The sequence below is a fragment of the Trichomycterus rosablanca genome, chromosome 2 (genome assembly GCF_030014385.1).
Source record: "Trichomycterus rosablanca isolate fTriRos1 chromosome 2, fTriRos1.hap1, whole genome shotgun sequence".
In the NCBI taxonomy this organism is placed as follows: domain Eukaryota; kingdom Metazoa; phylum Chordata; class Actinopteri; order Siluriformes; family Trichomycteridae; genus Trichomycterus; species Trichomycterus rosablanca.
This window is the reverse complement of record NC_085989.1, coordinates 59,414,994-59,439,874: the sequence shown is the minus strand read 5'-3', so window position 1 is coordinate 59,439,874 and position 24,881 is coordinate 59,414,994. Positions and strand designations below refer to the sequence as shown.

The following is a 24,881-nucleotide window of genomic DNA, read 5'->3' as shown; positions in this document are numbered from 1 at the left end:
TCAGCAGTGACACAGGCTGATTGCCTCCATGCCACGCCGCATTGAAGCAGTCATTTCTGCAAAAGGATTCCCGACCAAGTATTGAGTGCATAACTGAACATAATTATTTGAAGGTTGACTTTTTTTGAATTAAAAACACTTTTCTTTTATTGGTCGGATGAAATATGCTAATTTTTTGAGATAGGAATTTTGGGTTTTCATGAGCTGTATGCCAAAATCATCAGTATTAAAACAATAAAAGACCTGAAATATTTCAGTTGGTGTGCAATGAATCTAAAATATATGAAAGTTTAATTTTTATCATTACATTATGGAAAATAATGAACTTTATCACAATATGCTAATTTTTTGAGAAGGACCTGTATATATACTGGTGCTAGTCATAAAATTAGAATATCATGAAAAAGTTGATTTATTTCAGTAATTCCATTCAAAAAGTGAAACTTGTATATTATATTCATTCATTACACACAGACTGATATATTTCAAATGTTTATTTCTTTTAATGTTGATGATTATAACTGACAACTAATGAAAAGCCCAAATTCAGTATCTCAGAAAATTAGAATATATTGACAAGGTACAATATTGAAGACACCTGGTGCCACACTCTAATCAGCTAATTAACTCAAAACACCTGCAAAGGCCTTTAAATGGTCTCTCAGTCTAGTTCTGTAGGCTACACAATCATGGGGAAGACTGCTGACTTGACGGTTGTCCAAAAGACGACCATCGACACCTTGCACAAGGAGGGCAAGACACAAAAGGTCATTGCTAAAGAGGCTGGCTGTTCACAGAGCTCTGTGTCCAAGCACATTAATAGAGAGGCGAAGGGAAGGAAAAGATGTGGTAGAAAAAAGTGTACAAGCAATAGGGATAACCGCACCCTGGAGAGGATTGTGAAACAAAACCCATTCAAAAATGTGGGGGAGATTCACAAAGAGTGGACTGCAGCTGGAGTCAGTGCTTTAAGAACCACTACGCACAGACGTATGCAAGACATACGTCTGCTGTCGCATTCCTTGTGTCAAGCCACTCTTGAACAAGAGACAGCGTCAGAAGTGTCTTGCCTGGGCTAAAGACAAAAAGGACTGCTGAGTGGTCCAAAGTTATGTTCTCTGATGAAAGTAAATTTTGCATTACCTTTGGAAATCAAGGTCCCAGAGTCTGGAGGAAGAGAGGAGAGGCACAGAATCCACGTTGCTTGAGGTCCAGTGTAAAGTTTCCACAGTCAGTGATGGTTTGGAGTGCCATGTCATCTGCTGGTGTTGGTCCACTGTGTTTTATGAGGTCCAAGGTCAACGCAGCCATCTACCAGGAGGTTTTAGAGCACTTCATGCTTCCTGCTGCTGACCAACTTCATGGAGATGCAGATTTCATTTTCCAACAGGACTTGGCACCTGCACACAGTGCCAAAGCTACCAGTACCTGGTTTAAGAACCATGGTATCCCTGTTCTTAACTGGCCAGCAAACTCGCCTGACCTTAACCCCATAGAAAATCTATGGGGTATTGTGAAGAGGAAGATGCGATATGCCAGACCCAACAATTCAGAAGAGCTGAAGGCCACTATCGGAGCAACCTGGGCTCTCATAACACCTGAGCAGTGCCACAGACTGATGGACTCCATGCCACGCCGCATTGCTGCAGTAATCCAGGCAAAAGGAGCCCCAACTAAGTATTGAATGCTGTACATGCTCATACTTTTCATCTTCATACTTTTCAGTTGGCCAACATTTCTAAAAATCCTTTTTTTGTATTGGTCTTAAGTAATATTCTAATTTTCTGAGATACTGAATTTGGGGTTTTCATTAGTTGTCAGTTATAATCATCAACATTAAAAGAAATAAACATTTGAAATATATCAGTCTGTGTGTAATGAATTTATATAATATACAAGTTTCACTTTTTGAATGGAATTACTGAAATAAATCAACTTTTTCATGATATTCAAATTTTATGACCAGCACCATATATATATATATACAGTGTATCACAAAAGTGAGTACACCCCTCACATTTCTGCAAATATTTTATTATATCTTTTCATGGGACAACACTATAGAAATAAAACTTGGATATAACTTAGAGTAGTCAGTGTACAACTTGTATAGCAGTGTAGATTTACTGTCTTCTGAAAATAACTCAACACACAGCCATTAATGTCTAAATAGCTGGCAATATAAGTGAGTACACCCCACAGTGAACATGTCCAAATTGTGCCCAAAGTGTCAATATTTTGTGTGACCACCATTATTATCCAGCACTGCCTTAACCCTCCTGGGCATGGAATTCACCAGAGCTGCACAGGTCGCTACTGGAATCCTCTTCCACTCCTCCATGATGACATCACGGAGCTGGTGGATGTTAGACACCTTGAACTCCTCCACCTTCCACTTGAGGATGCGCCACAGGTGCTCAATTGGGTTTAGTCCATCACCTTTACCTTCAGCTTCCTCAGCAAGGCAGTTGTCATCTTGGAGGTTGTGTTTGGGGTCGTTATCCTGTTGGAAAACTGCCATGAGGCCCAGTTTTCGAAGGGAGGGGATCATGCTCTGTTTCAGAATGTCACAGTACATGTTGGAATTCATGTTTCCCTCAATGAACTGCAGCTCCCCAGTGCCAGCAACACTCATGCAGCCCAAGACCATGATGCTACCACCACCATGCTTGACTGTAGGCAAGATACAGTTGTCTTGGTACTTCTCACCAGGGCGCCGCCACACATGCTGGACACCATCTGAGCCAAACAAGTTTATCTTGGTCTCGTCAGACCACAGGGCATTCCAGTAATCCATGTTCTTGGACTGCTTGTCTTCAGCAAACTGTTTGCGGGCTTTCTTGTGCGTCAGCTTCCTTCTGGGATGACGACCATGCAGACCGAGTTGATGCAGTGTGCGGCGTATGGTCTGAGCACTGACAGGCTGACCTCCCACGTCTTCAACCTCTGCAGCAATGCTGGCAGCACTCATGTGTCTATTTTTTAAAGCCAACCTCTGGATATGACGCCGAACACGTGGACTCGACTTCTTTGGTCGACCCTGGCGAAGCCTGTTCCGAGTGGAACCTGTCCTGGAAAACCGCTGTATGACCTTGGCCACCATGCTGTAGCTCAGTTTCAGGGTGTTAGCAATCTTCTTATAGCCCAGGCCATCTTTGTGGAGAGCACCAATTCTATTTCTCACATCCTCAGAGAGTTCTTTGCCATGAGGTGCCATGTTGAATATCCAGTGGCCAGTATGAGAGAATTGTACCCAAAACACCAAATTTAACAGCCCTGCTCCCCATTTACACCTGGGACCTTGACACATGACACCAGGGAGGGACAACGACACATTTGGGCACAATTTGGACATGTTCACTGTGGGGTGTACTCACTTATGTTGCCAGCTATTTAGACATTAATGGCTGTGTGTTGAGTTATTTTCAGAAGACAGTAAATCTACACTGCTATACAAGTTGTACACTGACTACTCTAAGTTATATCCAAGTTTCATGTCTATAGTGTTGTCCCATGAAAAGATATAATGAAATATTTGCAGAAATGTGAGGGGTGTACTCACTTTTGTGATACACTGTATATATACAGTGTATCACAAAAGTGAGTACACCCCTCACATTTCTGCAGATATTTAAGTATATCTTTTCATGGGACAACACTGACAAAATGACACTTTGACACAATGAAAAGTAGTCTGTGTGTAGCTTATATAACAGTGTAAATTTATTCTTCCCTCAAAATAACTCAATATACAGCCATTAATGTCTAAACCACCGGCAACAAAAGTGAGTACACCCCTTAGTGAAAGTTCCTGAAGCGTCAATATTTTGTGTGGCCACCATTATTTCCCAGAACTGCCTTAACTCTCCTGGGCATGGAGTTTACCAGAGCTTCACAGGTTGCCACTGGAATGCTTTTCCACTCCTCCATGATGACATCACGGAGCTGGCGGATATTCCAGACTTTGCGCTCTTCCACCTTCCGCTTGAGAATGCCCCAAAGATGTTCTATTGGGTTTAGGTCTGGAGACATGCTTGGCCAGTCCATCACCTTTACCCTCAGCCTCTTCAATAAAGCAGTGGTCGTCTTAGAGGTGTGTTTGGGGTCATTATCATGCTGGAACACTGCCCTGCGACCCAGTTTCCGGAGGGAGGGGATCATGCTCTGCTTCAGTATTTCACAGTACATATTGGAGTTCATGTGTCCCTCAATGAAATGTAACTCCCCAACACCTGCTGCACCCATGCAGCCCCAGACCATGGCATTCCCACCACCATGCTTGACTGTAGGCATGACACACTTATCTTTGTACTCCTCACCTGATTGCCGCCACACATGCTTGAGACCATCTGAACCAAACAAATTAATCTTGGTCTCATCAGACCATAGAACATGGTTCCAGTAATCCATGTCCTTTGTTGACATGTCTTCAGCAAACTGTTTGCAGGCTTTCTTGTGTAGAGACTTCAGAAGAGACTTCCTTCTGGGGTGACAGCCATGCAGACCAATTTGATGTAGTGTGCGGCGTATGGTCTGAGCACTGACAGGCTGACCCCCCACCTTTTCAATCTCTGCAGCAATGCTGACAGCACTCCTGCGCCTATCTTTCAAAGACAGCAGTTGGATGTGACGCTGAGCACGTGCACTCAGCTTCTTTGGACGACCGACGCGAGGTCTGTTCTGAGTGGACCCTGCTCTTTTAAAACGCTGGATGATCTTGGCCACTGTGCTGCAGCTCAGTTTCAGGGTGTTGGCAATCTTCTTGTAACCTTGGCCATTTTCATGTAGCGCAACAATTCGTCTTTTAAGATCCTCAGAGAGTTCTTTGCCATGAGGTGCCATGTTGGATCTTTCAGTGACCAGTATGAGAGAGTGTGAGAGCTGTACTACTAAATTGAACACACCTGCTCCCTATGCACACCTGAGACCTAGTAACACTAACAAATCACATGACATTTTGGAGGGAAAATTACAAGCAGTGCTCAATTTGGACATTTAGGGGTGTAGTCTCTTAGGGGTGTACTCACTTTTGTTGCCGGTGGTTTAGACATTAATGGCTGTATATTGAGTTATTTTGAGGGAAGAATAAATTTACACTGTTATATAAGCTGCACACAGACTACTTTTCATTGTGTCAAAGTGTCATTTTGTCAGTGTTGTCCCATGAAAAGATATACTTCAATATCTGCAGAAATGTGAGGGGTGTACTCACTTTTGTGATACACTGTATATATATATATATATATATATATATTTATACACAGTATATACGTATATATACAGTGTATCACGAAAGTGAGTACACCCCTCACATTTCTGCAAATATTTCATTATATCTTTTCATGGGACAACACTATAGACATGAAACTTGGATATAACTTAGAGTAGTCAGTGTACAGCTTGTATAGCAGTGTAGATTTACTGTCTTCTGAAAATAACTCAACACACAGCCATTAATGTCTAAATAGCTGGCAACATAAGTGAGTACACCCCACAGTGAACATGTCCAAATTGTGCCCAAATGTGTCGTTGTCCCTCCCTGGTGTCATGTGTCAAGGTCCCAGGTGTAAATGGGGAGCAGGGCTGTTAAATTTGGTGTTTTGGGTACAATTCTCTCATACTGGCCACTGGATATTCAACATGGCACCTCATGGCAAAGAACTCTCTGAGGATGTGAGAAATAGAATTGTTGCTCTCCACAAAGATGGCCTGGGCTATAAGAAGATTGCTAACACCCTGAAACTGAGCTACAGCATGGTGGCCAAGGTCATACAGCGGTTTTCCAGGACAGGTTCCACTCGGAACAGGCTTCGCCAGGGTCGACCAAAGAAGTTGAGTCCACGTGTTCGGCGTCATATCCAGAGGTTGGCTTTAAAAAATAGACACATGAGTGCTGCCAGCATTGCTGCAGAGGTTGAAGACGTGGGAGGTCAGCCTGTCAGTGCTCAGACCATACGCCGCACACTGCATCAACTCGGTCTGCATGGTCGTCATTTCAGAAGGAAGCTGACGCACAAGAAAGCCAGCAAACAGTTTGCTGAAGACAAGCAGTCCAAGAACATGGATTACTGGAATGCCCTGTGGTCTGACGAGACCAAGATAAACTTGTTTGGCTCAGATGGTGTCCAGCATGTGTGGCGGCGCCCTGGTGAGAAGTACCAAGACAACTGTATCTTGCCTACAGTCAAGCATGGTGGTGGTAGCATCATGGTCTTGGGCTGCATGAGTGTTGCTGGCACTGGGGAGCTGCGGTTCATTGAGGGAAACATGAATTCCAACATGTACTGTGACATTCTGAAACAGAGCATGATCCCCTCCCTTCGAAAACTGGGCCTCATGGCAGTTTTCCAACAGGATAACGACCCCAAACACAACCTCCAAGATGACAACTGCCTTGCTGAGGAAGCTGAAGGTAAAGGTGATGGACTAAACCCAATTGAGCACCTGTGGCGCATCCTCAAGTGGAAGGTGGAGGAGTTTAAGGTGTCTAACATCCACCAGCTCCGTGATGTCATCACGGAGGAGTGGAAGAGGATTCCAGTAGCAACCTGTGCAGCTCTGGTGAATTCCATGCCCAGGAGGGTTAAGGCAGTGATAATAATGGTGGTCACACAAAATATTGACACTTTAGGCACAATTTGGACATGTTCACTGTGGGGTGTACTCACTTATGTTGCCAGCTATTTAGACATTAATGGCTGTGTGTTGAGTTATTTTCAGAAGACAGTAAATCTACACTGCTATACAAGTTGTACACTGACTACTCTTAGTTATATCCAAGTTTCATGTCTATAGTGTTGTCCCATGAAAAGATATAATGAAATATTTGCAGAAATGTGAGGGGTGTACTCACTTTCGTGATACACTGTACATACAGTGAGGAGATTAAGTATTTGATCCCCTGCTGATTTTGTAGGTTTACCCCCTTACAAAGACTTCAACAGTCTATAATTTTTAAGGAGGGTTTATTTTAAAGCTGGGAGCAGAGAAATGCTGGATATGACCCCAAGAACACCATCCCCACTGGGCATTTCTCTGCCTCCAAACACGGCGAGTGGAGTTGATGCCAAAGAGCTCAATTTTTGTCTCATCTGACCATATCACATTCTCCCAAGCTTTCTCTGAATCATTCAGGTGTTCATTGGCAAACTTCAGACGGGCCTGTACATGAGCCTTCTTGAGCAGAGGGACTTTGCGGGCACTGCAGGATCTCAATCCATTACGGCGAAGTGTGTTACTAATGGTTTTCTTGGTGACTGTGCTCCCAGCTCCCTTGAGATCATTGACAAGCTCCTCCCGTGTAGTTCTGGGCTGACCTCACCTTTCTCAGAATCATCCTTACCCCACAAGGTGAGATCTTGCATGGTGCTCCATTTTCAAATTATCGCACCAACAGTGGTCTCTTTCTCACCAAGCTTCTTGCTGATGGTCTTGTAGCCCATTCCAGCCTTGTGCAGGTCTACAATCTTGTCTCTGACATCCTTTGATAGTTCTTTGGTCTTGCCCATGGTAGTCAAGTGATTTGAATGAAAGAAACTGATTCTGTGACAGGTGTCTTTTATACAGGGACAGGACTAAAATAAATACTTATTTTCCCCACTGTAAAATGGGGGGTCCAAAATTATTTTTTGCACTGGGCCCCATGAGCTTCTAGTTCCGCCACTGAACTCTGTTGTCTTGCGTTGTGTATTGATTTTATGAAAACTATACCTGGGGGCCCACAACCAGCCGTAGCCCCTGGGCCCACAGGCAGGTTAAATCGCCTCTGATTACCACAATACAAGCTTTATTTATTTATTTGGGATTTTTACGCCATGTTAAACACGTGTGTCATTTAATGGCCGTATTTTGGTTGCGTTTCTCTAACTAATTGATCTGCTTTTTCGTTCCCTTCTATTCCGTTGTGTCCTGGTACCCAGCATAGCTTTATGTCATACGTCAGTTCTGTTAGCTTATTGATTGTCCTTTGTACATTGTTAAGTATAGGGTGGTCTGATGTGCATGATTCCAGGGCTTAAAGGAGTGATTGTGAGTCTGTGCATATTAAGACTTTGTGTTTTTGTTTTCCTTCCGCATATTTTAGTGCCATAACTATGGCCTGGGCTTCTGCGCTGTTGATGGAGCTGGGTTGGGGTAATTCAACTCTGTCTGTGTATCTGTTTGTAGATACAGCTGCTGTTACCTGGTCTGTGGTTTTGGATCCGTCCATGTAGATAGGTTGGTGGTGCGGGTATTCCTCTCTGACTTTGATAAAGTTGTCAATATATATGTTTAGGTGTGTGGTTCCTTTCCTTTTGTCTGCAATGTCAAAGATTTTTTGATTTCCCAAGGAGGTACGGTATTGTGAGGGTTCTGGGCTGTTGTATTTGGACTTGGAGTTTTAGGTCGTCTATGTATGGTTTGATTCTGATCCCAAATGGTTGGATTTTAATGAGTCTGTTATGTCGGGTTAAGGGACGTGGTGGCTGTATTATTCTGTATACTGGGTTTCTGGGGTTGCTCATGATTCTGATTGTGTATTGTAATGCTAGTTTTATTCTACTGAGTTCAAGCGGGGGTTCTTGTGACTCTATGTAGAGACTTTGGATGGGAGAGGTGTGGTATGCTCCTAGGGCAATTCTGATCCCAAGATGGTGTATTGTGTTCAGGCTCTTGAGGTAGGATTTTTAGGCTGATCCATATATGAAGCATTTAGTTTTGTTCTGATTAATGCTCTGTATAGGTGCAACAGTATATTAAGATCTGCTCCCCATTAAGTACTGGCTAGAACTTTTAGTATTTTTAGTTTTTTAAAACATTTATCTCTTAGTAAGTGCTTTAATATGAGGAGTGAATGTGAGTCTTTGGTCTAGTGTTAAGCCCAGGTAACGTGTAGTTTCTGCTATTTTTATGGGTTCTCAATCTAAAAAGAGTTTGGGATCTGGATGTAGTTTTCTGTTCTGGCAGAAATTGATGTATCTCGTTTTACTTTTGGATATTTTAAAACCATTTGTGTATTTTATTGATGCAGGGTTGAAGCTTTTGTTCTACTGTTTTTATATCCTGATTTCTGTAGCTTAAATAAATAAATCATCTCATCCACGTATAAGTTGCAGAAAATGTTGGGTGGTATTTACAATACAAGCTTTCACTGTATGATGCTTCATCCCAGGTGCCTCTGATTCTATTCAATACAAATATCTTACTAAGTTCATCTTTATCTTCAGGTTCTTCCTTCTTCACAGGCTTCATCTGGAAACCTCCACACTGTTGGTACACTGGGGAGAGATGTTCCTCAGAGGTGACAAGTTCCACAGGGATTAAGTCTCCTTCATCTGAAATTCCATCAATATGAAAAGAAGAAACTCAACAACTGGAGGAAACTGAAGGTTGTGGGTTTGATTTTCCAATCACAAATAAATCCTAGTTAGATTAAAACTTAAATCCAGACTGGAGTGTATCAGCATGGGACAATACGGTACAGTACAGGTTCTAATCCCACTATCCACATTCTCTTATTATTTCTACTGATTAGTGACTCCAATACTAACCATACTGTACTGTACCATACTGTACTGTACCATACTGTACTGTACCCCACTGTACTGTACCACACTGTACTGTACCATACTGTACTGTACCATACCGTACTGTACCACACTGTACTGTACCATACTGTACTGTACCTCACTGTACTGTACCACACTGTACTGTACCATACTATACTGTACCATACTGTACTGCACCACACTGTACTGTACTGTACCATACTATACTGTACCATACTGTACTGTACCACACTGTACTGTACCACACTGTCTGGTGGAAAAGTGGCATCATGCTCCATATTTACTTACAGAAGTAACTTCCATCTTCTTCCTCTTGTTTTATTAGAAATCCTTCATGTTGTAGATCCACAGGGGTGACGTGTCTCTCCTCTGCTGACTGCATTATTAAAGATCTGATAGACAGACAAACAGATAATCAAGCTGGGATTGTTTGTCATGTTGTTTGTTTAATATTGGCTGGTTCCACACATTTTAGAGGGTTTTGCAGGCATCAAATTCAAACATTAATCTTACGTTTGGATTAATGATAAATTACAGAATCTGTTTACAGAAGTTTAGTTCAGACCTTTCTGACGTTCTTTACATCTAGTTCACCATCAACTCACCATGATTTTTTAAATATTTCTAACGAAAGAAAAAAATGCCACATAGCCCTATTAAACAGTCCCCTAGGAGCCACACATCCCTGGTTAACAAATACAAATAAAAAGCCCGAGTAAACAAATATTTTTTAATTTGGTCAAAAAATAATGACTTCAAACACAATTCTACTCTGCATAGAAACTGAAGTCATGAAACAATACAATCTGGATTTAGTCCCAACTATAGTACTAAACTGTATTAATGAGGGTCTATTAACGTCCTCGTTTTTGTTCTATAAGAGAAATATGGTGTTCCACAGGGGTTAGTGCTGGGTATTATTTACACTATACATGCTGCCAGTAGAAAAAAAATATTTATAAACAATTTTACTGTTAATTTTCACTACTTTTATAAGCGCAGTAAGTACGATTGAGGATTGTATAAACGACATAAAACTGGATGTCATGTAACTTTTTTCTACTAAATTTAGATTTACGTCTAATGTAGAAAATAGTGCTGTACAAATACTTTTAACTTTGATTATAAAACTGTAAAACAACCTGTAAACAGAGCTACAAGAACTCGGTGTGTTTTTATAAAACATTAAAAACTGTAAACAAAGCTGAAAATGTGATTTATATAAAAATGTTCAATTTATTAATGAAGAAACTCTGAATCTGTTACGATTTATTGATTAATCTGTTCAAATGAATCGGTTCATCAGTACTGAATCATGTGTGATGCTAACAGTTAGCGCAGCAGCTAGCAGTTTGTGTTTAAATGAAACTGGAGTTAAAGCTCCTCAAATCCTCACAGTGATGTTTTATTATGAACTCTAGTTTTATTATTAATTAGAATGTAGTTATAATTAAAAATAAGGGTTATAATTAAATACATATTTTACTTACAGATGAGGCTCTACAGTACAAACACAGCAGCTTCTTGTTCTTCTTATGATGTTTAATGGCGGTTGGCAGAACAACTTAAGACGCACCAGCGCCACCAACTGGACTGGAGTTGAACAGCAGCTTAGCAGTAATAAACCTCCATTAGCCCTGTATCTCTGATAGCACTTTTCCACCAAAAGAACCATGGTTCTTGAACCGGATCTGTTCGGGTTTCTTAGAACCATGGTTTTCTGTAGAGAACCGACCCACGTTTCCACCAGTTTTTGAGAACCAAGCCTGCATCATCAACGGTGGGCGTTGCTTAACAAAAGTTAAGAGTAGTAATATCATGGCGGAGTGTGTATATTATGTGCGAACATTTGTGCTGTTGTTACAGATGTTAATTTTTATGCAAAAGCATGGATCAGCTGTTGGTGATAAGAAGACGTGACGTGTTTGTTGCAGTTGTTGTTTTCTTTAGTTCATTGACGTGAGAAGCGAATTTGCCCAAATTAATCGCTCAGTGTTTTAGTATAATAAGCCACGTTAAGCTTTATTTTTCACGTTAAGCATTGTTCGTTCTGTCCGGGTCACTTTTACCACATCGTATCACACAATTCATCTTTTTAAAGGTGCTTTGAAAACATCAGCGGCAAATTGGCTCAAAATGTAATCAGGTGAACTTTAAAATATAAAAATGAAGCATTAATCTCCAAAAGAGACACCAGCTGACGCCATTGTTGCTGTCGCTATGCTGTACAACATGACACGCCCACAGGTGACGTCACGGTTGACACTGCAAGTATTCTGTGGTGCCAGATTGGCCCGTTAGTTCACTATCTGGAACCTCTTTTTTCCGGTGGAAACACGGGGACCGGTTCAAAATCAAGTTCGGAAACCAGAACTGAACCGGAATCGCGTCAGTGGAAAAGGGGTATCAGGTAGCTTTAGAGAGGACTACAGTCAGTCCTAGACGTTCTTTCAAGCAGTCTCTCTAATGTCATGTTTTTTTTTCCAACATGCTTCTCTAACTCTGTTCTTTCTTTCTTATACCTTTTACAATCTGTTTGTTTGTTTGTTTATTAGGATTTTAATGTCATGTTTTACACTTCTTGTTAGATTCATGACAGGCAACGGTAGTTTATCTTCACACAAGATTCATCAGTTCACAAGGTCATATCAAACACAGTCATGGACAATTTTGTATCTCCAATTTAACTGACTTGCATGTTTTTGGACTGTGGGAGGAAACCGGAGCACCTGCAGGAAACCCACACAGACACAGGGAGAACATGCAAACTCCACACAGAAAGGACCTGGACCCTACCACCTGGGGATCGAACCCAGGAGCTTCTTGCTGTGAGGTGACAGTGCTACCCACTTAGCCACCGTGACGCCCTTACAATCTGTTAATCTGAGTTTGACTGTTTCCTGTGTATTACAGTGTTTACAGACACTAGTGGGGTGTTTCCTTATTATGTGTAATGTTTGAATTTGGCGCTAATGTTGCCCCGTGCATTGGAATATGACTGTAGTGACTCTCACCTCATCCTCCAACTCGCTTAGGAAACTAGTTTTTCTGCTCATTTGAGAGGTCACGATCATCCTGACCCACTTATAAAAACTGTTTATCACATGTTGACTCAGATGTTACTTATAAAACTTGTTCTTCACATACCTGAGCGGTTGCTACAGTCTGAGCGAATGGAAACCTGTCATAACATTGTAAACCAGTGAGATATGTCTGTGTTGGGATGGGGGGGGGGGGGGGGGGGGGGGGGGGAGAGACACTGGCCTGTGTGGCTGTCCTGCTGCCGTGGACACAGGTAAGATAGATTTAAAAGGTGGACCTTATTATATATAACCTACTGGTTTCATAATTGATTCTGGAAAACTTCTGTCCTGTTTTTTTCTGTTAAGTTTAGATATTACCTGAAAATGGTCTTCAAGCAAGACACCCTGTATCGATTATTTCCCATAATTCCATGTTTTGTACTTATGATAGTTGTAACCTCTACTTAATGGCACTTGTATATCAACAACTTGATATTTTACTGAGTCATTTGCAAAAAACTCTATACAGTCTTTTCAGGTTAATTGGTGCCTCTACTGGACTGCAGTCTGATATCAACACCACATTCACTGTAACCCTGGTCAAGGTTGCAGTGCTCTTTATTATAGTTTACTGTATTTAACCATTTACTACTGAATCCTATTCACCAACCCTGTATTTCTTAAATAATAAAATATTTAGCTGTGTTAATGCTGATTAAACCCTGATGAATAATCCAGCCTAAAGAAGATCTTGATGCTAGGTGGATAGAGATGCAGTCAGAAGATTTTAGAAGGTTTTTAGAAGGCACCAAATAATACTAGGTTTCAGCCCAAACCGTGACGCCAGTTGTGGGCAGGCCAAGTTGTAGAGGGTTCAGAAGTGATCCTAGAGCAGGTAACAGGATGGTCAATACGAGACAACAAAGTGATTCATTCATTTATTTTTATTAACCACTTCCTGCAGATCAGTATTAGATCACATCCTCTCAATAGTTTCACATAAACACACCCTGGATACAACATTACTCCACCTGAAGATATTACTTACTCACCTGCACATACACATACAACTGCTCACACACTTGCTCATTTAATCAAACACTAAGATCACTGATACGATTTCTGTCCAGTGTGAATGCGCTGGTGTATTGTGAGATTACTTTGTTGATTAAAACTCTTCCCACACTGTAAGCACAGATAGGGTTTTTCTCCAGTGTGAATGCGCTGGTGTATTTTGAGATAACTCTGTTGATTAAAACTCTTCCCACACTGTGAACACTGATACGGTTTTTCTCCAGTGTGAATGCGCTGGTGTTCTTTGAGACGACTCTGGCGATTAAAACTCTTCTTACATTGTAAGCACAGATATGGCTTCTCTCCAGTGTGATTGCGCTGGTGTTTTTTGAGATCACTCTGTTGATTAAAACTTTTTCCACACTGTGAGCACTGATATGGTTTCTCTTCAGTGTGAATGCGCTGGTGTTCTTTGAGATTACTCTGGCGATTAAAACTCCTCCCACACTGTGAGCACTGATACGGTTTCTCTCCAGTGTGAATGCGCTGGTGTTCTTTGAGATGACTCTGGCGATTAAAACTCCTCCCACACTGTGAGCACTGATACGGTTTCTCTCCAGTGTGAATGCGCTGGTGTATTTTGAGATCACCCTGTTGATTAAAACTCTTCCCACACTGTGAGCACTGATACGGTTTCTCTCCAGTGTGAATGCGCTGGTGTATTTTGAGATTGCTCTGTTGATTAAAACTCTTCACACACTGTGAGCACTGATACGGTTTCTCTCCAGTGTGAATGCGCTGGTGTTTTTTGAGATCACTCTGACAATTAAAACACTTCCCACACTGTGAGCACTGATATGGTTTTTCTCCAGTGTGAATGCGCTGGTGTATTTTGAGATTGCTCTGTTGATTAAAACTCTTCTCACACTGTGAGCACTGATACGGTTTCTCTCCAGTGTGAATGCGCTGGTGTTTTTTGAGATCACTATGTGTATTAAAGCTCTTCCCACACTGAGAGCACTGATATGGTTTTTCTCCAGTGTGAATGCGCTGGTGTTCCTTGAGACCACTCTGGAATCTAAAGCTCTTCCCACACTGTGAGCAGACGTTTCCTTCTTCCTGTGTGGGACTGAGAGAGGTGTTAATGCTGACAGTCCCAGAGGACGTTTGCTGATTACTGGAGCTTCTGGTGGGCGTCAGATCCTCATGTTCAGTCTTAATCTTCACCAGCGCATCATATTTATCATGGTTGCAGCTCTTGATGTGATTGTGGAGGTGATTTTGGGTTGTAGAGGAACGTGGACACGAGGAGCAGGAGAAATCCTTGTTCAGTTCTGAAGCAGAAAATAATCAAATACATTTATAACATGATAAATAATAAACTACATTTATAACATTATAAATAATAAAATACATTTATAACATTATAAATAATAAAATACATTTATAACATTATAAATAATAAAATACATTTACAACATTATAAATAATAAACAACATTTATAACATTATAAATAATAAAATAAATTTACAACATTATAAATAATAAACAACATTTATAACATTATAAATAATAAAATACATTTATAAAATAAAAAAGTAAAATACATTTATAACATTATAAATAATAAAATATGTTTATAACTTTATAAATAATAAAATACATTTATAACATTATAAATAATAAAATACGTTTATAACATTATAAATAATAAAATACATTTATAACATTATAAATAATAAAATACATTTATAACATTATAAATAATAAAATACATTTATAACATTATAAATAATAAACTACATTTATAACATTATAAATAATAAAATACATTTATAACATTATAAATAATAAAATACATTTATAACATTATAAATAATAAAATACATTTATAACATTATAAATAATAAAATATGTTTATAACTTTATAAATAATAAAATACATTTATAACATTATAAATAATAAAATATGTTTATAACTTTATAAATAATAAACAACATTTATAACATTATAAATAATAAAATACATTTATAAAATAAAAAAGTAAAATACATTTATAACATTATAAATAATAAAATATGTTTATAACTTTATAAATAATAAAATACATTTATAACATTATAAATAATAAAATACGTTTATAACATTATAAATAATAAAATACATTTATAACATTATAAATAATAAAATACATTTATAACATTATAAATAATAAAATACATTTATAACATTATAAATAATAAACTACATTTATAACATTATAAATAATAAAATACATTTATAACATTATAAATAATAAAATACATTTATAACATTATAAATAATAAACTACATTTATAACATTATAAATAATAAAATACATTTATAACATTATAAATAATAAAATATGTTTATAACTTTATAAATAATAAAATACATTTATAACTTTATAAATAATAAAATACATTTATAACATTATAAATAATAAAATATGTTTATAACTTTATAAATAATAAAATACATTTATAACATTATAAATAATAAAATACATTTATAACATTATAAATAATAAAATATATTTATAACATTATAAATAATAAAGATTGTTAGTAAATGTTTGTTCACCCAAACTGAGATTTTATAAATTAGAACCCAAAGAAAAATCTTACTGAGTTCATCTTTATCTTCAGCTTCTTCCTTCTTCACAGGCTTCATCTGGAAACCTCCACACTGTTGGTCCTCTGGGGTAAAGTGTTCCTCAGAGGTGACCACAGGGATTATGGATCCTTCACCTGAAATTAATCAACATGAGAAGAAGAAACTCAACAACTGGAGGAAACTGAAGGTTGTGGGTTTGGTTTTATAATCATAAATAAATGTAGTTAGATTAAAACTTAAATCCAGACTGGAGTGTAGCAGCACAGGACAGTACGGTACAGTACAGGTTCTAATCCCACTATCCACATTCTCTTATTATTTCTACTGACATTCATTATCATTATACCTGGAGGCTCCTTGTGGAGCAAAGAGCCGCAACCACACCCCTCCACACCCTGTGTGTTCTCCTCAGCTGGGTCCATGATAGGTCTCTTGCCTTGCCCTCCACGTCTGCTTTGGCCTTCCCACTCTGCGTTTCCTCTGTGGGTTCCAGTCCAGGGCTTGTCTTGTGATGTTACCGGGCCGGTTTGTGTAGGGTCTGGCCAATCCAACTCCACTTCCGTTTCTTTATGTCCTGGCTGATGGGTTTCTGGCAGGTTCCTACCCACAGGTCTGTGTTGGAGATCTTCTCAGGCCTCTTGATGTTGAGGATGTGGCGCAGGCATCTGTTACTGAAGGTCTGAAGCTTATTGGTGATGGTGTTTGTCACCAATACAGGAGGACTGCCTTAGCCTGACTTTGTTGACTCGGCTTCGAACGGTAGCTGTGGGATGTCAGCTACTGATGGTGCTGGTGGTCGATTAAGAATCTCCTCAAAGTGCTCCACCAAACACAATCTCTGTTCGGTCTCAGTGGTGATGATTCTTCTGGTTTTCTCTTTGACTGGTTTGCTGGGGTTGAGGTTTTTTCCAGACAGGGTACGTGTAATTCCGTAAAGCCTCTTCATGTTGTTTTGACGAGCTTTTCAGTTCACTTCCCAGTACTTTGCTCTGAGGTCTTCTTTGCACTGGTTGATTTCCTGCTTCAGCTTCATTCTCTCTTCTATCTTTGTCCAGGTGTCAAGTGTTCTTTCCAGGTCCTCCAGTGTAGGCGGTCTTCCAGGTTTCTTGAAGCTTTATCCAATGTTCTGTGACTGTTTCCTCAATCAGCCCCTCCAGCACCTCAAACCTGTTCCTTATTATCTAACAGACATCTTCTCCACTTACGATGAATGGTGATATGGTCTGATTTTTGACCTTTCCGTCTGGGGATGTCCAAGTGGTCTTGTGGATCTTCTTGTGCAGAGAAAATGTGCCGCCAATGATCAGGTCATTGAACGTCCGTGAACAGCTCTCCGACACCACGCTTTCCCACGATAAGTTTTCTGTCTGTGTTGTCATCGCCTACTTTGGCGTTCAGATCGCCCATGATGATCTTCAAGTCTCTCCATGGCGTGGAATTGAACAGCGCTTGCAGAGAACTGTAGAACTCTTCCTTCTTCTCTTCTTTTGCTACATTAGTTGTTGCAGAGCACTGGATAATGGTGATCTTTCTTCCCTTGGAGTTGAATCTTGCCAACATAAGTCGTGGCAAGACTGGCACCCAAGAGATCAGTGCTCTTGTAGCTTCTGGAGACATCAGTAAGCCCTACTCCCTGGGTGTGGTCATGGTCTAAATCTTCATGTCTGGAATAGATCATGGTCTCCCCTGTGGACCATACTGTACTGTACCACACTGTCTGGTGGAAAAGTGGCATCATGCTCCACATTTACTTACAGAAGAAATCATCATCATCATCTTCATCCTCCTCCTTTTTTATTAGTTTCTTCTGGAATCCTTCATGTTGTAGATCTACAGGGGCGACGTGTCTCTCTTCTGCTGACTGCATTATTACAGATCTAATGGACAGACAGACAGATGTAGTTTATTTCTCTTTAAAGGGAATGAGAATGTTTTAACTGCCTATTGTTAAGCTGTGAGGCTGTAAACAGGGTGAAATGTTGAAACTATTGTGGAACTGAGCAGCATCAGACAGAAAAGATCTCCAGTAGAACTTCTGCAGTTTGGTGGAAGCAGTTTTGTGGCCCAAAGTTAAATTATTAAGTCAAACTTAAAACTGGTTCAATCAAACATTTCCAAAATACATGAATCAGCCTAAACATAAGAAATGTGTTTTTGTAACTGGGAAGAAATCACAGATTCTTACGTTTGGATTCATGATAAATGACAGAATCTGTTTACAGAAGTTTAGTTCAAACCTTTCTGTTCTTTACATCTAGTTTATTATCCACTCCCAATAACATGCTGTACTAATACTGTTAACTTTTACTATAAACCTGTAAACAACCTGTAAACATCCTGTAAATAACCTGTAAACAACCTGTAAACAACCTGTAAACAACCTGTAAATAACCTGTAAACAACATGTAAAGCCTGTAAACAACCTGTAAACAACCTGTAAATAACCTGTAAACAACCTGTAAATAACCTGTAAACAACCTGTAAACAACATGTAAAGCCTGTAAATAACCTGTAAACAACCTGTAAACAACCTGTAAACAACCTGTAAACAACCTGTAAAGCCTGTAAACAACCTGTAAATAACCTGTAAACATCCTGTAAATAACCTGTAAACAACCTGTAAACAACATGTAAAGCCTGTAAACAACCTGTAAATAACCTGTAAATAACCTGTAAACAACCTGTAAACAACCTGTAAACATCCTGTAAATAACCTGTAAACAACCTGTAAACAACCTGTAAATAACCTGTAAACAACATGTAAAGCCTGTAAACAACCTGTAAATAACCTGTAAACATCCTGTAAATAACCTGTAAACAACCTGTAAACAACATGTAAAGCCTGTAAACAACCTGTAAATAACCTGTAAACAACCTGTAAATAACCTGTAAACAACCTGTAAAGCCTGTAAACAACCTGTAAACAACATGTAAATAACCTGTAAACAAAGCTACAAGAACTCGGTGTGTTTGTATAAAACATTAAATTTTGTAAACAAAGCTGAACACGTGACGCGTTTATATCTAAATAACTGATTCATCGGTTCATCAGTGCTGATTCATGTGTGATGCTAACAGTTAGCAGAGCAGCTAGCAGTTTGTGTGTTTAAATGAAACTGGAGTTAAAGCTCCTCAAATCCTCACAGTGATGTTTTATTATGAACTCTAGTTTTATTATTAATTAATAGTAGTTTATAATTAAATATAAGAGTTATAATTAAATACATATTTTACTTACAGATGAGGCTCTACAGTACAAACACAGCAGCTTCTTGTTCTTCTTATGATGTTTAATGGCGGTTGGAAGAACAACTTAAGACGCACCAGCGCCGCCAACTGGACTGGAGTTGAACAGCAGCTTAGCAGTAATAAACCTCCATTAGCCCTGTATCTCTCAGCTAGCTTTAGAGAGGACTACAGTCAGTCCTAGACGTTCTTCCAAGTAGTTTCTCTAATGTCTTGTTTTGTTTTCCAACATGCTTCTCTAACTCTGTTCTTTCTTTCTTATAACTTTTACAATCTGTTAATCTGAGTTTGACTGTTTCCTGTGTATTACAGTGTTTACAGAGTCCAGTGGGGTGATTCTCTATTCTGTATAATGTTTGAATCAGACGCTGATGTTGCCCTGTGTATTGGAATATGACTGTAGTGACTTCTTGATATTTTGCAAAAAATTCTAGACAGTACCTGAAAATTGTCTTCAAGCAAAACACCCTGTATCGATTATGTCCCATAATTCCATGTTTTGTACTTATGATAGTTGTAACCTCTACTTAATGGCACTTGTATATCAACAACTTGATATTTTACTGAGTCATTTGCAAAAAACTCTATACAGTCTTTTCAGGTTAATTGGTGCCTCTACTGGACTGCAGTCTGATATCAACACCACATTCATTGTAACCCTGGTCAAGGTTGCAGTGCTCTTTATTATAGTTTACTGTATTTAACCATTTACCACTGAATTCTATTCAGCAACCCTGTTGATTGATCCTGTAACAAGTTCTACAGATTAAACCCTGATGAATAATCCAGCCTAAAGAAGATCTTGATGCTAGCTGGATGGAGCTGCATTCAGAAGGTTTCAGAAGGTTTTTAGAAAGCACCAAATAATACTAGGTTTTCAGCCCAAACCGCGACGTCAATTGTGGGCAGGCCAAGTTGTAGAGGGTTCAGAACTGATCCTAGAGCAGGTAACAGGATGGTCAATACAAGACAACTAAGTGATTCATTCATTTATTTTCAGTAACCACTTCCTGCAGATCAGTATTAGATCACATCCTCTCAATAGTTACACATAAACACACACTGGATACAACATTAACACACCTGAAGATATGACTTACTCACCTGCACATACACATACAACTGCTCACACACTTGCTTGTTTAATCAAACACTAAGATCACTGACACAATTTCTGTCCAGTATGAATGCGCTGGTGTATTGTGAGATTACTTTGTTGATTACAACTCTTCCCACACTGTGAGCACTGATAGGGTTTTTCTCCAGTGTGAATGCGCTGGTGTATTTTGAGATAACTCTGTTGATTACATTTACATTTTACGCATTTAGCAGACGCCTTTATCCAAAGCGACTTACATTACAGTATACAGTCTGAGCAATTGAGGGTTAAGGGCCTTGCTCAAGGGCCCAACAGCAGCAACCTGGCAGTGGTGGGGCTTGAACCAGCGACCTTCTGGTTACTAGTCCAGTACCTTAACCACTAGGCTACTGCTTGCCTTGATTAAAACTCTTCCCACACTGTGAGCACTGATATGGTTTCTCTCCAGTGTGAATGCGCTGGTGTTCTATGAGACGACTATCGCAATTAAAACTCTTTGCACATTGTAAGCACAGATATGGCTTCTCTCCAGTGTGAATGCGCTTGTGCCTTCTGAGAGCACTCTGATGATTAAAACTCTTTCCACACTGTGAGCACTGATATGGTTTCTCTACAGTGTGAATGCGCTGGTGTTTTTTAAGATTACTTTGTGTATTAAAACCCTTTCCACACTGTGAGCACTGATGCGGTTTCTCTCCAGTGTGAATGCGCTGGTGTATTTTGAGATGACTCTGTGTATAAAAACTCTTTCCACATTGTGAGCACTGATACAGTTTCTCTCCAGTGTGAATGCGCTGGTGTATTTTGAGATTACTCTGTTGATTAAACCTCTTTCCACATTGTGAGCACTGATACAGTTTCTCTCCAGTGTGAATGCGCTGGTGTATTTTCAGATTACTGTGACAATTAAAACTCTTTCCACACTGTGAGCACTGATATAGTTTCTCTCCAGTGTGAATGCGCTGGTGTATTTTCAGATTACTGTGACAATTAAAACTCTTCCCACACTGTGAGCACTGATATGGTTTCTCTCCAGTGTGAATGCGCTGGTGTTTCTTCAGATTACTCTGACAATTAAAACTCTTCCCACACTGTGAGCACTGATATAGTTTCTCTCCAGTGTGAATGTGCTGGTGTCTTTTGAGATGACTCAGTGTTTTAAAACTCTTCCCACACTGTGAGCACTGATATGGTTTCTCTCCAGTGTGAATGCGCTGGTGTATTTTGAGATCACTCTGGTACCTAAAACTCTTCCCACACTGAGAGCACGGATACGGTTTCTCTCCAGTGTGAATGTGCTGGTGTATTTTGAGTTCCCTCTGCAACCTAAAGCTCTTCCCACACTGTGAGCAGACGTTTCCTTCTTCCTGTGTGGGACTGAGAGAGGTGTTAATGCTGACAGTACCAGAGGACGTTTGCTGATTACTGGAGCTTCTGGTGGGCGTCAGATCCTCATGTTCAGTCTTAATCTTCACCAGCGCATCATCATATTTATCATGGTTGCAGCTCTTGATGTGATTGTGGAGGTGATTTTGGGTTGTAGAGGAACGTGGACACGAGGAGCAGGAGAAATCCTTGTTCAGTTCTGAAGCAGAAAAGAATCAAATACATTTATAACATTATAAATAATAAAATACATTTACAACATTATAAATAATAAACAACATTTATAACATTATAAATAATAAAATACATTTATAAAATAAAAAAGTAAAATACATTTATAACATAAATAATAAACTACATTTATAACATTATAAATAATAAAATACATTTATAACATTATAAATAATAAAATACATTTATAACATTATAAATAATAAAATACATTTATAACATTATAAATAATAAAATACATTTATAACATTATAAATAATAAACTACATTTATAACATTATAAATAATAAAATACATTTATAACATTATAAATAATAAAGATTGTTAGTAAATGTTAAACTGAGATCCGATGCTAAAGTCCTGTAACGTGATTCATCCTGCATTCATCATTTCCTGCTCACACTGATCTGCATTACCAACAGGGGTGATTTAATGCACATGCTTACCTGGGCTCCAGCCCAGGGGCCCCGAATAATTGAGGGCCCCGGATTGGCTGTTTTATTTTTTATTTATTTCGTTAGTTATTTTGGTTAATAAGAACGGGGGGAAGCTTACAAACCAATGATTTTGTAAATCATTTACACGTTATTCATATTTCTAACTGTTGATTGGCCAGATAAACGAGCTGCTGTAATTCTGATTGGTGGTTTCAGTTAAGCAATGTGAACGTTAGAGCTAGTATGTGAGTGACATTCAGCTCAGCCAATCAGAATGCAGCACCAGGTTTATACATGTGTGTTCGGACGTTCTGCAGTTAGTTTTGTATATGAGACTCGCCTTATGGTCCCAGCATTGAAGTTCGGGTTCTGGAACTAGTCGATCTAAAGTGCTGTAACGCTCATTGAAGTCCTGACTAAACAGTTAAAGTGACTCGACCCTGTCGTGTGCCTATTATTCCCACACCTCCACCACCGCACAGCAAAAGACCTGTAGCATCCCCACCGGACAGCGGCTAGGTGAGCCGACCCTCTACAGTAGCAAGTGGCTAATGCTAGCGGTAAAGTGCTGCGATAGTGAAAGTAAAAACACGACAATATTTTTGTTAAGTAAAATATAAAAATAACTAAAAGACAATGAAATACATGAATACATAAAAAATCAGAATACATGTAATCACAATACACAGTGAGTGCACAGCAAGGGATTTTGGGAATCTGTGTAACCTGCTTAATGTTACTAGACCTATATATACAGTACCAGTCAAATGTTTGGACACACCTTCTCATTCAATGGTTTTTCTTGATTGTTTTTATTTTCTACATTGCAGATTAATACTGAAGACGTCCAAACTATGAAGAAACACGTATAGAATTATGTAGTAAACAAAAAAGTGTTAAACAAACCAAAATATGTTTTATATTTTAGATTCTTCAAAATTTGCTTTGATGACAGCTTTGCACACTCCTGGCATTCTCTCAATCAGCTTCATGAGGTAGCCACGTAGAATGGTTTTTAATCAACATGTGTGCCTTGTCAAGAGTTAATTTCATCAGAGTTACCAGCCTCAGAAACTGCAAATTAACAGCACCTAAGATTAGAGCCCACATAAATGCTTCACAGAGTTCAAGTAGCAAACACATCTCAACATCAACTGTTCAGAGGAGACTATGTGAATCAGGCCTTCATGGTCGAATTGCTGCAAAGAAGCCACTTTTGAGGAGGAACAACAATTAGAAGAGAATTATCTGGGCCAAGAAACACAAGGAATGGACATTAGACCAGTGAAAATCTGTCCTTTGGTCTGATGAGTCCAAATTTGACATTTTTGGTTCCACCCGCCGTGTCTATGTGGGACGCAGAAAAGGTGAGCGGATGGTTTGTACATGCGTGGTTCCCACCGTGAAGCATTGAGGAGGAGGTGTGATGGTATGGGGGTGCTTTGCTGGTGATACTGTTGGTGATTTATTCAAAATCCAAGGCACACTTAACCAGCATGGCTATCACAGCATTCTGAAGTGACATGCCATCCCATCTGGTTTGCGCTTATTGGGACCATCATTTGCTTTTCAACAGGACAATGACCCCAAACACACCTCCAGGCTATGTAAAGGCTATTTGACCAAGAAAGAGAGTGATGGAGTGCTGTGTAAGATGACCTGGCCTCCACAATCACCTGACCTAAACCCAATTGAGATGGTTTGGGATGAGTTGGACCGCAGAGTGAAGGCAAAGCAGCCAACAAGTGCTCAGCACCTCTGTGAACTCCTTCAAGACTGTTGGAAAACCATTCTACATGGCTACCTCATTAAGCTGATTGAGAGAATGCCAAGAGTGTGCAAAGCTGTCATCAAAGCAAAAGGTGGCTACTTTGAAGAATCTAAAATATAAAACATATTTTGGTTTGTTTAACACTTTTTTGTTTACTACATAATTCTATATGTGTTCCTTCATAGTTTGGATGTCTTCAGTATTAATCTACAATGTAGAAAATAATAAAAACCATTGAATAAGAGGGTGTGTCCAAACTTTTGACTGGTACTGTATATATATATATACTGTATATACAGTATATATATATATATATATATATATATATATATATATATATATATATATATATATATATATATATATATATATATATATATATATATACTGGTGCTGGTCATAAAATTAGAATATCATGAAAAAGTTGATTTATTTCAGTAATTCCATTTAAAAAGTCAAACTTGTATATTATATTCATTCATTACAC

General features: G+C 39.0%; 1 protein-coding gene and 1 long non-coding RNA gene across 2 annotated transcripts in view; both read right to left on the bottom strand.

Annotated features, from left to right (window-relative positions):
• The window catches only part of LOC134302972 (zinc finger protein 271-like), a 48,712-nt gene that overhangs the window by 5,781 nt on the left and 18,050 nt on the right, over positions 1-24,881 (bottom strand). The window contains exons 3-5 of the mRNA XM_062988200.1: positions 21,132-21,864; positions 19,100-19,110; positions 13,683-14,644 (exon numbers count right to left, since the gene is read on the bottom strand). Of these exons, the coding sequence (XP_062844270.1) occupies positions 13,683-14,644; positions 19,100-19,110; positions 21,132-21,864 (1,706 nt within the window). The remainder of the gene's footprint in view (positions 1-13,682; positions 14,645-19,099; positions 19,111-21,131; positions 21,865-24,881) is intronic.
• LOC134336256 (uncharacterized) lies at positions 9,087-11,083 on the bottom strand. Its single transcript, XR_010015704.1, has 3 exons — positions 11,039-11,083; positions 9,837-9,940; positions 9,087-9,314 (listed from the first exon to the last, which is right to left on the bottom strand). It is a non-coding gene; the product is annotated as an uncharacterized LOC134336256 (long non-coding RNA).